General features: G+C 41.1%; 1 protein-coding gene across 1 annotated transcript in view; it reads right to left on the bottom strand.

Moving 5' to 3' along the window:
• Positions 1-14,428, bottom strand: part of LOC148144497 (scavenger receptor cysteine-rich domain-containing protein DMBT1-like) — a 36,097-nt gene that overhangs the window by 9,402 nt on the left and 12,267 nt on the right. Inside the window, exons 4-11 of the mRNA XM_087975354.1 lie at positions 10,150-10,464; positions 8,501-8,818; positions 4,677-4,994; positions 3,141-3,481; positions 2,624-2,954; positions 2,472-2,513; positions 2,171-2,287; positions 706-813 (exon numbers count right to left, since the gene is read on the bottom strand). Of these exons, the coding sequence (XP_087831480.1) occupies positions 706-813; positions 2,171-2,287; positions 2,472-2,513; positions 2,624-2,954; positions 3,141-3,481; positions 4,677-4,994; positions 8,501-8,818; positions 10,150-10,464 (1,890 nt within the window). The remainder of the gene's footprint in view (positions 1-705; positions 814-2,170; positions 2,288-2,471; positions 2,514-2,623; positions 2,955-3,140; positions 3,482-4,676; positions 4,995-8,500; positions 8,819-10,149; positions 10,465-14,428) is intronic.

Below are 14,428 nucleotides of genomic sequence, written 5' to 3'. Positions count from 1 at the left end.
ACCCCAGTTCTAAAAACATCTGATGAGGCAGGGAATTCCATAAATTCTCAATCCTGTGGGTGAAAATGTTCCTCCTCAATTTGGTCCTAAATCTGCTATCTGTACTTTTCAGGCCATGTCCGTTCAAATAATAGTCATTTCTAATTTTATTCCAACCAAAATGGATAATTTAACATTTATCATCTACCAGACATTTTCTTTCCATTCATTTACACTGCATCTGAACACCTGCAAAGTTTCAGAGTCATATGCACACTTTCAGCACCACTCATCTTCTGTGATTCATCATATTTGTTTATACATTGATTCCTCAATTTTGCTTCCGCTCTTTGGTGCTTTGTAATCCATACTTACTGCAAAAGTTATATTATTTTAAAATCAATGACGAATTGATTAGTTGTCCACCCATCTGAAGGGGTCAGAGTGGAACCAGGGTAGAAGTGAAATTGAGAGTTCTGTTTGCATTTTCAAATAAATGCCAGAAATAATCTATCAGGAATGTAGGCCAGTGGGAATTATCATATTGAAATTCTTCATCTCACGAAATGCGGACAGAGACACAGTTAATGAGATAGCTTCCCACTCACGACGACTGTGTTTTAACTATTAATCATGTTCATTCAGTCATTGATCATGGAAGACTGCAAATTAAATGGAAGCTATACTTATCCAGTCATGATTCACTATACAATAGGAAATATATACCTGGTCCATGTTTGTGATCCGTCCTCTTTCCAGGGGGAATATTCTCAATTTCTTCATAAATTCCTTGGTACAAACCAAGGCGTGAGCCTGTGCCACCAAGGTTAAGTTCTGTTGAATAAACAATAGACTGGTCAGCATTTGTAGCTGAACACTCGCAGAAACAAGGTGTTTATATCTGAAGAACCAGGGGAGAGAAGAACGAGTTCGCACAATGCTGTAGATTAGAATCTTCACACAACGTTAACTGATCGCTGAAGGGAGAACATATTGGAAAAACAAGTGAACAGGCCATGATTAATTTCCATGTCACATCAGTTACTGAACCTAGTATGTTAAACAGAAAGAGGGAGATGTTCTTGTTGGTATAAATTTGGGTATTTTGTTCTAATTTTGCTGATTCAAATATCTATTCAAGAAAATTCACAGCTCGCAATGGTGCATGTGAGTGAAGATGTTGAGTGCAGAAAATGAAACTCTTTAATGCAATGAAAAAACGAAAATGCTAATAACCTATATTTTTTTAAAAAACGTGATACCATTAAGGAGATTACAAATTAATGTTCAACATACCGTGGTCCTAACAAACAAGATTGATAATAATGTTGTTAGAATTGGACTACTTTCATTAAACAATTGCATAATTATGACAATTAGTTAAAAACCAAAACGTGAGACGAATGAAATAAGGTGAACCTTGATGACATTGATCGTGATAGACTAAGTGCCTAGTTTTTCTGGCTATATGGAAAGGAAAATTAAGAGCATGTGAAAGGATAGAAAATGATTGTTATTAGTGTTGATTTTCATTGCTAACTCGTGGAAAATGGTCCCCAAGCAAACGCTTTTAAATTATTGTGCAAAGTATAGAAGTATCATTTGCTCAGTCAAGGGAAGCCAATTGTTGCCTAACTGGAAGTTCCCTTAAAAGGACCCTTAATCCTCTCAATGATCTTGGGTTGTGGTAGCAGCACCCAGACACTCAAGAACCATAAATAATAGTAACTAATGAAGAAATATTTAGAGGCAGTCTGCAAATAACTCAATGAAACGGAGAAATATTGCTGCCATCATTGACCTGCTCTGGAATGTCATGTATATGTTAACTGAAAGATAAGAAAGTGCAGTCATTATATTTCTTTCCCAATGATGACTGTAGCAACTCCACATTATGCGTTAATTCAGTTTCTCTCCAAATATATTGAGCGACTTGATGCATACTTCACACAGTTAGAATATTCTTTTAACTGCTATTTACAGTTTTGATGCATTTATCTGAGTGTTTATTAAAACTTCGCGCTTCATTGGGCAAAGTCCCTCGAAGAAAACAGACAGCCAAGAAGTGCCGAACAATCGTGACCATCTCAGTCAAATGCTCGAAAAGTGCAATAAAAACGTACAGCCCCGAGAACATATGCAACAGTGAAAGTGACGCAGTGTTATCTCAGTTGGTAGAAATGATGCTTACCTTTCATTTGGAATTTTCTTTGCATGACCACCAGTAATGCGATTAACTCACAGATTAACAAGACTCCCAAAGATGAACAGACGACAACAGGCATGGAAATAGACGGACTTTCCTGCCCTTAAAGGAGGGAGTACAAACGGGTTTAGCACAGTTAAGGTCTGCCATGGAAAATTGTAAATAATCATCATTAAGGAAACAATGACACTAGCTTCCAAATCGTGAAAATGCCAACAGCATCAATGTCACTTTTCAGGAAAGTAACGCGAACACAAATACTAATAATAATATCAGTCATAAATACCCGCAGGTGGAGGTGAAGGTGAGGCCGTCACCAACTCGGATCCTGTGGAACAGAAAGTACGAATAATTATGAAGGGCAATGTAACTTAGGAAATCAAATAGTTGCCCTGATTTTTAACATTAATGGCGCACGTCAGTCAGCATCAATCTTACCAGAACACTTTACACTGGCAATTTCCTTGTGGTTACACTTGCTTTTAGCTGGAGCTGCGGAGAGACAGTCCAACAGAGAGAATTCTCTTCCCTTACACTTCACATCATTCTGCCAGATAACATCTTTCTCCTGGGAGAGAGCGGCCTCATCTCGGGCTGATAGAGCGAAGCCACATCCCAGCTCTCTGCAGACAACATTAGCATCAGTTATATCCCAGGAATTGCCACACAACGTTCCCCAGCGTTTATCGCACATGATTTCCACTCTTCCAGAACAGTTGCTGCTTCCTCCATGCAAGTGCACACTGTCTTGCGTATCTGTGGTACAGAACTGATTATTATTGAATGCAGTACAAAGCAGAATCTCCAAGAATTCGCACATAGAGAACGAAGACGCACCTAATTGTTGATGGCAGTAAGTTGAACTGAGGGTCTGCTCCTTTGTCACATTGCTCTCTGTTGGAAGGAGAAAGATGCTCAGTCTATTGGAAATTCATGTTTGAAATGACACCCGAACATTGAGAAGGCTTGTCATGTTACCTGAACAAACTACACCAGCATCTTCCCGGTGTTGACAGTCGTGTTGACCCCACGGATCTGTGTGACATTGCCACAGTGTCGACTCGTGTGACAGACACTCCATCTCATCGAGCCAAATAGTTCCCGTTCCTGCTCCGAATGATTGAGCGTCGTATTCAACATTCTGGAACTCACCACAGTGAAGCTGTTTACAAATCACTTTGGCAACGTGTGGATCCAATGTGTCTGAACACACTGTTCCCCAGGTCCCATTGTAGAACACCTCTACTCTTCCCTCACAGCGATGCTTTCCATTCACCAGCCGCAGCTCCTTGTGTTCTGTTCAAACAATAACAGATATCCAGATTGTTAGATTGTTCATATCGCTGGTGTGTCCTGTGATTGCCGTAACGAGCAGGATGCATGATATGAACAAAGGGAATTGCTGGAGAAACTCAACAGAATCTGTGAAGAGAGAAAGCACAGACAAATCTTCAGGTCCAGTAACGCGTATTCTGAATTGAGGAGGCGTCACTGGACATGAAACGTTGTCTCTTTGTCTCGACGGATGCTGCTAGACATATGAGATTTTCCAGAAATTTTCCTTTTTGTTTTAAATTCGCAGCATCCGCGGACCGTTGTGTTCAGTTTTCTTCATGACACATATTGCAATGAAAAAAGGAATGAGCCAAATGTGTATCGTGCATGGAGTTTAGAAGGACTTGACCAAGACACGACTAGAATCTGGCGAACTGTTTGAGAACCCGAAATGGTCGAGAAGCAGAAACTGACAGAAAACAGAAAGCCTGTGTTAAAAGTAAATTGTCCACTTTGCAGAAGTGACGGTCCACTGGAACTGGTTCTGATATCATGGCTGTTCAATTATATATATATATATATATATATATATAGATATATATGCAATCAATTTTAATTTTGTATCACCAGGGAAGTTTCAAACTGCTCAGTTGGAAGCAAATTACGGAATATTTTTACTGTTCTGAAAAATCATGAAAAACGCAAGTGCACAGTAATAAACAGGCAGTACAGGTCAGATACAATTGTACAGGAGCTGTGTCTGATACAGTGAAGTCTGCTCGGAAACATAAAGAAAAAAAACTCCCTTCATTTTCGAGTCACAAATAGTTCGATAGACACACGAACAGGTCTCATATTTCTGGTGGCCCGATACAAAAGTAAAGATCATAAATTTGGAATTAAGTTTTAGTAAACCCTTTATGACAATCAGGACAATATTGGCATCCACTTGGAGTAGTGACAACAGATCAAAAATGACACTTTTCATGACAAACGCGTCTTGTATCAATAGAAGGTGAAAAAAACTGACAGAAAAGCAAGTTAGATTAGAGAAACGAATTGTTCTTTCACTTTTTGTGTACATGTAAGTGTCAGAGATCGTTTCTTTAAATTACTGCCGCTGCTCTACATTCCTTCGAATTCAGTGAACATACGTCAGCATGACGTCTCACTTACAACATTCGAGCAAAGTAATAGCATTAAAGAATGGCCTCACCCGAGCACATAATTCTCACATCCTCTTTATGAGAACAGTCGTCTTGGTGACCCAATGGTACTGAAGGACATTCCCAGAGAAATGATTCGTTTCCAAAACACTTCACGTCCTTCCACCAAATGTGTCCTGAGCCCGGTCCAGAGGAGGAAGGGGGTGTCATATCCAGTGCTTTTCCACAACCCAGTTGTTTACAAACGACTTCAGCGTCTACCACATCCCATGAATCATCACAAACTGAGCCCCATATTCCATTGTAGTAAATCTCCACTCGACCAGCACAAGGGCTTCCACCATCTGACAGCCTTACCTGAAAGTGCTCTGTGAAACAATTACACATTCAATGCACATTCCCTTCATCACTCAGGGCAACATAGTATATAGGTACAGGGAAGAGCGTTTTAAATGTTCTCACGAGAAGTACTTATTGTGCTTAAACATAATTTCTTACAAAACTGTTAGATCAAGTGTAACCTTTTAGCAAGAATGTACAGCACATGAATGTTTCAAAATATCTTATTGCACCTGGTACTGCCAGGTTCAGTTTCCCTTTCTATATTGAATATTCTGTGAAATATTTTGCAAACAGTTGCATTTGTGCTTTCTCTTCCTGCCACTCCGTTTATGTCTGTCCATGCGTTACCTTTTCTAATGCTCACCCTATTTTATAGTGCACATAACTACGTTCGTCCAATATAAATACCGTCTCAGCTTTCATTCATCAGCGCACATGAGAATACTATACCTTACGAGAATATAACTGAAAGACAACATATATATTAGCATGACAGCAATAGCACTTTGAGTAGTTGTAAAAGTGTAAATACTGAAAGGGGACGAAAAGTCATATCAGGTTATTATCACGTGTACTTAGATACAAAGGTCCAGAACTAATTCACAGAATCACAGATTTAAGAAGTCTTCAGCACAGAGAAAGAACCTTCGGCCCACCCATTCTGCTTCTGTCAAAAACAAGCTCCTAAATATTTTATGCTCATTTCCCAACACTTGGGTTCGTCCTTAACTCCTTCGCATCACAAGTGCACATCTAAATATATCTTAGATTTCACTAACGTTTCTGCCTCTACCAAACTTACAAGCAGTGAGTTCCAGACTACTCCGCTGCCCCAAGTGGATGAAAAAGAGTATCCTCAGGTCCCTCTGAACCTTCTGTCCATCACCTTAACTCTATGCCACATGGTAAGCAATTGCATAACATAGGGGAAAGATTTCTTGTTGCTTATTATACACCTCAATCCCGCCCATACTCATTCGCCTCTGTTCAAAGGAAATGAATCCAAATCTGGCCAAGTTGTCTTCATAGCTAAATGTTGTTCATCTCAAGAAAATCTCTCATACGTTTCCCCCTGCATTGTCTCCATGACTGTCAAATGCATCCTCTGATGTGGATTCCTTAACTGCACACAGCTTTCTGCTCTGGTCTAAATCATGCTTCTTGCAGTTTGAGAATAAACTTTTTCGCCCTAAAAACACTGTCTTCAGCTTCTAACGAACCATTTTATGATCTTTATAGAGGAAAAGTGAAGCTTCCATCAGGTCAACAGCATAACAGCTGTTTGTAAGTTATTCTGCACAATGGAATTTTTGACAACTTGTGCGCTGGACCTGACACGAGAGGAGACCTTCCCTGAGCTCACTGGTTGCAAACTGCTTTTCTGATTGATGGCAAGTCACACAGTTGCTTATATCTACCGCACAGCATTCCCCTAACTTTAGTTCCAATGCTGTTGCAATGTCCCCGGTTGTAATTCGAGATGAGTACTTAACACACAATCACCAAGAAGCCATTGCCTCGACATTGCAATGATCCTGAAAGCGTTCCTTCAGGGTCTCATCACCATCCAGAGCTACATAACGCACAACGACTCCCAAAATATTATATAATTGCAGTGCGGCGACTTCGCATGTGAAACATCTCAAGACACTTGTTTTGGATGGAATACGTCTCTCGTGCATTATCTGCAAAATTCAAACTGCGCTTTCAGTCTCTGCAATGCTGCACGAGATCAGAAGATTCTCAGAGAAGATAAAAAGCTCTACTAATTGAAAGAAAAGCGATCATTTCAAGTAATGGAGTCCTAGACATATCCAGGACAAAAACAAATCCTTCAGTCCAACTCCTCCATGTCAATCATATATTCTAAATTAATCCACTCCCATTTAACAACATTCCGCGCACATATCTCTAAACGTTTCCTATTTATTCACGAATCCAGATGCCTTTTAAATGTTGTAACCGTACTATCCTCCAACACCTCACTGTCAAGATATTTCATACGTACAGCCTCTTTTGTGACAAACATTGTCCCTCAGTTCCATTAGAAATCTTTTCCTCTTACTTGTAACCTCTGCCCTCCAGATTCGGATTTCACTATCCTGGGGACAATGTCTTGTCTATTCACCTTATGCATGCCCCTCCTGATATAATAAACTTCTGTCAGGTCTCCCTTCAGCCTCCGACCATCCAGGGAAAAACGCCCAGTCTGTTTATCTTCTCCATATAAGTCAATCCTTCCAACTCTGCAAACATCACTGCAATTTTTTTCTGAATCCTTTCAAGTTTACCAGCATTGTTCTTCTAAAAGGGTGGCCAGAATGATACACATAATTCCAAAAGGGGCCAACCAATGTACAGCCACAGCATGACTTTCGAACTCTTGTATTCAGTGGCACGGATCAATGAATGTAAGAGTACCAATCACCTTCTTCACTGCACTGTCTCTCCATGCCTCCATTTTCAATGCACTTAGAGTCTGCACACCGAGGTCTCATTGTTTGGCAACAATCCCCAGGACCTTACCATTAAAAGTATAAATCCTCCTCAGATTTTACTTATAAAAAGCCTCACCTCATATTTATTTAAATTAAACTCCAATTCCCATTCCTCGGCATTTTTGCCTGTCTGAACAATATCTGTTTATAATCATTCTCATCAAAATTTCAAATCGCAACGCCAACGTCACTCTCACAAAATTAGAAATTGCTGGTGAAATGCAGGAGGTTTACTGGCCTCTTTGGGAAGTGGTGTTAGCATTTCAAGTCGAGTGACTCTTTATCTGAACTAACGCATTCTTTGTGCACATGTGTCAACTTTACTTTTGGGTTAAGAAACTGTAATTAGATTAGATTACTTAGAATGTGGAAACAGGCCCTTTGGCCCAACAAGTCCACAACGACCCTCCGAAGAGCAACCCACACAGACCCATTCCACTACATTTAACCCTTCACCTAACACGACAAGCAATTTAACATTGCCAATTCACCTATACTGCACATCTTTGGACGGTGAGAGGAAACCGGAGCACCCAGAGTGAACGAACGCAGAAACGGGGAGAATGTGCAAACCACTCAGACAGTTCCCTGAGGCGGGAATTGAACCCGGGTTTCTGGTACTGTGAGCAGTAGTGCTTATCACTGTGCCAGCCTGCCGCCCCTTAAGACTAGATTAAATTCCCGACATTGTGGAAAGTGGCCCTTTGGACCAACCAGTCCACACCAACCCTCTGAAATTTAACCCACCCAGACCCATTTTCCTCGGACTAATGCAAATGACAATCTGCGGAATTTAGCATAGCCAATTCACCTGACCTGCCACGTAATGCTTGTATCTGACACAAAAATGGTGTTAATTTCTCATATTCATCCATCTGCACCCGCCGCCCACCTCAGGTCTGCTGATATCCGAGCGATGAATAAATGGTTCGAGTGACACTGACAAGCCAGTGGTGCACATTCTCAATTTACTCAGCAGATGAATATTTGGCTTGATATATCTGAGCTGGTTTAAATGTGAAGAGTCTACTTACCTGAACAGAGGACCCCTACGCTACTGCCTTCGATGTCAGACGAATTCAATGTGTTGGAGATCCTGCAGTCCTGGAGCTGTGATTCATGTCCATGACATTGGACAACATGTACCCACGAACCACCATCACTCTCCCCGTACTTTGAAGAATTATATATTTCTAAGGCATAACCGCATCCCAGCTGTCTGCAGACAACGTTGGCATCATTCTGATCCCACACGGTGTCATGCACTCCGCCCCAGCTTCCATGAGAGTAAACTTCAACTCGGCCATCACAGCGGCTTTCTCCATTCACTAGTCTTAGCGCCCAATTTTCATCTGTAAAATAAGAGTTACTGAGAACAGCGATTGAAATGAACACAGATATTCGAGAACTGACAATCACAGGAAAATGTATGATTTGCAATCATAAAGATATTTTGTCCATTTACTTTTTCAAATACTTTCATCATGTCATTACATTTCTTCTGAAAAAGAATTGAGAGGGGCGTGGAAATAAAAGTGCTGCTATTCTGGCATTCGTTGAAAATAAAGTCTCGTCTTTAGCTAGCGACCTCATCCATTCAGGCCGACTGTCAGTCTGCAGATGCTACTCGTAGGCTTTGACCATTTATATGTTACCACTACTCTCATGGTTGACGGCAGAGCATGTTGCACTGAGCAAATGACCCGCAACATGACTGAGACAACGGTCAAGAAGATAATGGAAATTGAGGAACAAGTCTGTTTGAGAATTATGACATTCAAAACACTTATGAAAATTTGGGATAGCACATAAATTTTAAAACGTGATGCTGTCACTCACTAACGTAACTGCCAATATTCTCCATTTTCTTTTGAAAATTGTTTCCACGCTATGGATACGTCAAAATCTTTTATTAGAAGGTATGAATACATCTGATTTCTGCGGCGCCATTTGTGCAGATTCTGATACTCCCTGCCAGGAGTTGAGGGCATAATGTCATGTCGTAAAAATGTTGACACGAGTAATTCAGATGCTTTATGCATTCTCTGGAGGAATGTTGGAAAATTTATGCTCTGGAATTGGAGCCCAGTTTCAGCTCATGAACAGGGAAACTATGAAGAAATATTGAAAACACAACTCATGCAGCTCCTAATGTTTGTCAGGAAATCAAATCTGGTTTCCACATTTGATCTGCCCGACAAGGTCTTCAGGCTCATAAAAGAGTGACAAAATCATAACTAAAGGCCTGTAAAACCAACTTAGTTAAAATGAAATCAGGCATCAGCACAAATCCTGGCCTCACCAGTCACATCTCCGTTCCCTGAATGACTAAGTATCAGAATAATAATCGTTCAAATGTTCGTGAAATATTCCAAATCTAACAGTCAAACGATCATCAATTCTCCTAACAACTCATCTGGCTAATACTTTTCCTTATGGAAGGACATCTGCCGGTCTAACCTTTACTGACTGACATACGACTGCGGATTATTAACCATATAGTTGAAAGGTAATGACTTCCTGAAGTGAACTAGTGCACCAGTTGAACTCAGATTAATCAGAAAAGGCCTACAGGCCATCGGCTCAACAATGACATTCAATTCAGGTATAAATAAAATAATTACAAACTTTAAGTACACAGAAACACTGTTTAGCGAAAGAACAATTGCTGTAAAGGACACACCCGAGCAGATGACATTGGCCATATTTCCATGTGAACAGTTGAAGCTTTCCCCATGTGAAACAGGACAGTTCCACAATCGTCGCTCGTTTCCATGGCATTCATAGTTTTCCTTCCACACTGGTCGGGCTCCCCTCCCAAATCGAGCATCTCTCGGGATCGACTTTACAGTCCCGCAAAAAAGGTGTTCACAGACCACATTGGCGTCTTGTAAGTCAAAGTAAACACCGCACAGCGTTCCCCACTGCTCTCCATGCAGGACCTCCACTCGCCCAGAGCACCTGTTCTCCCCACCAACCAATCGGGGCCCATTGTTTCCTGTTTTGGATCAAATAAAGAAACAAACGTTTGCAAATATCCACGCACTTGTTCAAAATTCAAAAGAGAAAATAAATCGAATCTCATCCTCCATTGCCCAATACAACACATGACAGTTACAATGTCTTTAAAATAATTACGATTATTTCATGAAACTCTTTCCACTATTCACATTTAAAGGGTATTCCCAAGATAGTGATTATGATCATTTACCTCAGTCCTGGAAAACCTATGAAACGAAGGTGTAAAGGTTGACTTGATGCAGTCCATAGTTTGATAACAGTAGTGTACTTTTGGTCCCGATTGCTCGTGCAGGTTAGATTGACTTTTGCAATCATGCAGTCATGCTTAACCCAATTTACTGATGAATAGGTGGCTGCATTCTTGTTAGAGAGATGTGGTTGATGGTGATTTAACCTGATGGTCACTATTCATCAGCCGAGGGTTGAGCTCAGAAGGTGAGGACCATCATGGCAACTTCAGATTGTGGGGGTTATGAACCAACGCTGATGGCATTACCTTATATCAAAGACCAGCCATTCAACCCACTGAGGTAACCGATTCCATCACGGTGTTACAATGCAGTGCAGCTAACGAGGCGAATGTATTAAATAATTATTTTTGAAGGCAATTTCTGAAACATGGGCAACAAATGAGTTTACAAGTTTGAGGCAATTGAGATAATTATAATGTTAAAAGTTTTTTTCTGCAGTAAGATGTTGAGCGTCCAGGTGACCAAATCATGACCAGTGCATCAGATGCTGGCTGCAATATGCAGTTTCAATAATATTAACCTTTATTCTCCCATCGAACCTACAGTAATGAAATCAAATATAGCCAGTGAAAGTGTACCGTTTGGTAGAATGTGACATGGACTTTCCCGAATTTGTATTGAGGTGCAGAGTAACACTTCAAAATTAGCCCCTGGTACCATGCATCAATGTTTTCAAACCATTATTCATGACATCTCCCAATTTCAGTAGAGCATGCAAAGAGAGCAGAACAGATAAGTAAGTGACAGGTGAAACTTTAAGCAAAGAAGTTTGAGGCAGTATATTTTGGCAGCCTGGAAAATGACATACAACGTGCATTTAGATGTTTTCACCTTTTCCCTCTTCATGTTGTGAATAAGTGCACTTTGACAGAAGTGCTGGAGCTTCAAAAGCTGAGATACATCAAGTTGACAGAATACTTGGTAGAGTAGTCAGCAATGCAACTTAAACTTAAATTTAAGAATAGAAGCATTTAGGGCAGAAAGAGAGAAATAATTCCTTTGCGTTTGGGAAGATAGGAAAACATTGTTTATGATTATGTGGAACACATAATTGACAAGGTGTGTCCTGGCTCTTGAGGAGATGCATACTCGAAGAGATACGCGAACAGGCTTCTATTTTCGACTAATGTGTATTGTACAGGTTATGGATCGCAGTGAAGCAATGGAGCTGGAACTGATAGAGGTGTACGAGAATATTACTTGATGAACAAAGCAGCAAACGAAAGAAATTACAGGACCTGCCAATTGATCATCGAAAGAGTAACAGACAATAATGGTACGATTTAGGACAAAAGGTGCACAGTATTACATATTGGAATGTAGTGAATCAGACAGTTGACAAAGTGCATATTCCATGCAAAACACAACGTGTTACGAAGGCAAGATAAATTTACAGCAACGTGAAAGTTCAGAGATTGAGAAGGGTCGCAAGTAAGGGTCAGAACGGTGAATAAATTACCATGATAATATCTATCAGCCAACGAGTGTTTGTGAGCTGGAACTTCTTGCTGAAAAAGTTGTTGTCAAGAGTGATCTTCAATGATGTCATACAGTCTGTTCGTATTGTTATAAAATATAATCGGGTCAGGGAGATTCAGAAAATAAACAATTGTCTTGTCATAACTTTAATTGTCTGAGGTTCACGTCAATGTATCTGTGTCGACCAACGATTCACATTATCCTCCATGAGCGACGTTTAGTCAACGTCGACACTAAAGTGTATTGGCTGTGGACAGTTGAAGAAATGTCTTTCCCAATCCAAACGCAAACGTTTTAAAATGTTTAAATTTTCAATAATTTCGTGTATATTTTACCTCATCACTCTTGTGCCAGAGAATATGAGAACCTTGAGGATTAGTTGAGATTTGTCACGGTCAAAGCAATGTCAGGAATGCCAGCGACATTACTCTTACACACATGAAGCGGAAATGTGTCTTTTTCTTTAGGTAAGCTTGTACTCACCTGAACATATCAGGGTGACATTGTTGTGTCCAGTGCAATCCTGGTGCGTGGTTGAAGACCGAGGGCACTTCCCCAGCTGAGTCTCATTGCCCATACATTTAAACACCTCAGTAGCCGTGAGGACAGCACTGCCTCCAGAATGCATCGAGCTTGAAACAGACCCCGCGACTCCACAATGAAGCTGTGCACAGGCCACATTGGCGGTTTTCAAATCCCATTCAAGCCCACACATTGTTTTCCAGGTGTCACCGAACTGAACCTCCAGTCTGCCAAAGCATTGGGAATTTTGAGGTACCAACCTCAGAGGTCTGTGATCTGAGATATTTTAAAAAAGCGCAGAATCAGAGCAATTTATAGCAACAGCGACTTAGATTATTTTCTGATAAACATTTATATGATTAATTACAGGTCTGGCATTTAGAACATAGAACATAGAAGAATACAGCGCAGTACAGGCCCTTTGGCCCTCGATGTTGCGCCGATCCAAGCCCACCTAACCTATACTAACCCACTATCCTCCATATTCCTATCCAATGCCCGCTTAAATGCTCATAAAGAGGGAGAGTCCACCACTGCTACTGGCAGGGCATTCCATGAACTTACGACTCGCTGAGTGAAGAACCTACCCCTAACTTCAGTCCTATATCTACCCCCCCCCCCCCCTTAATTTAAAGCTATGCCCCCTTGTAATACCCGACTCCATACGCGGGAAAAGGTTCACACTGTCAACCCTATCTAACCCCCTAATCATTTTGTACACCTCAATCAAGTCACCCCTAAACCTTCTTTTCTCTAATGAAAACAGCCCCAAGTGTCTCAGTCTTTCCTCATACGATCTTCCTTCCATACCAGGCAACATCCTGGTAAACCTCCTCTGCACCCGTTCCAGTGCCTCCACATCCTTCCTATAGTATGGCGACCAAAACTGCACACAATATTCCAGATGCGGCCGCACCAGAGTCTTATACAACTGCATCATGACCTCAGGACTCCGGAACTCAATTCCTCTACCAATAAAAGCCAGTACGCCATATGCCTTCCTCACCGCACTATTTACCTGGGTGGCAACTTTCAGAGATCTGTGTACATGGACACCAAGATCCCTCTGCTCATCCACACTACCAAGTATCCGATCATTAGCCCAGTACCCCATCTTTTTGTTATTCTTCCCAAAGTGAATCACCTCACACTTAGCTACATTGAATTCCATTTGCCACCTTTCTGCCCAGCTCTGCAGCTTCTCTATATCCTGCTGTAACCTGCCACATCCTTCCTCACTGTCAACAACTCCTCCGACTTTCGTATCATCCGCAAACTTGCTCACCCAACCTTCTAACCCCTCTTCCAGGTCATTTATAAAAATGACAAACAGCAATGGTCCCAAAACAGATCCTTGCGAAACACCGCTAGTGACGGCACTCCATGAAGAAACTTTGCCATCAACTACTACCCTCTGTCTTCTTCCATCCAGCCAATTCCTAATCCAAACCTCCAACTCACCCTCAATGCCATATCTCCGTATTTTCTGCAGTAGCCTACCATGGGGAACCTTATCAAACGCCTTACTAAAATCCATATATACCACATCTACCGCTTTCCCCTCATCAACCTCCTTCGTCACCTTTTCAAAGAATTCAATAAGGTTTGTGAGGCACGACCTGCCCTTCACAAAACCATGCTGACTATCCTTGATCACATTATTCCTATCCAGATGTGCATAAATCCTAT

The sequence above is a fragment of the Chiloscyllium plagiosum genome, unplaced genomic scaffold, assembly GCF_037043375.1.
Source record: "Chiloscyllium plagiosum isolate Xiang-an unplaced genomic scaffold, Cpla_swu_hap1 HiC_scaffold_27, whole genome shotgun sequence".
Lineage (NCBI taxonomy): Eukaryota > Metazoa > Chordata > Chondrichthyes > Orectolobiformes > Hemiscylliidae > Chiloscyllium > Chiloscyllium plagiosum.
Note: the sequence above shows the minus strand (reverse complement) of the source record. Positions and strands in the feature narration are given on the sequence as shown.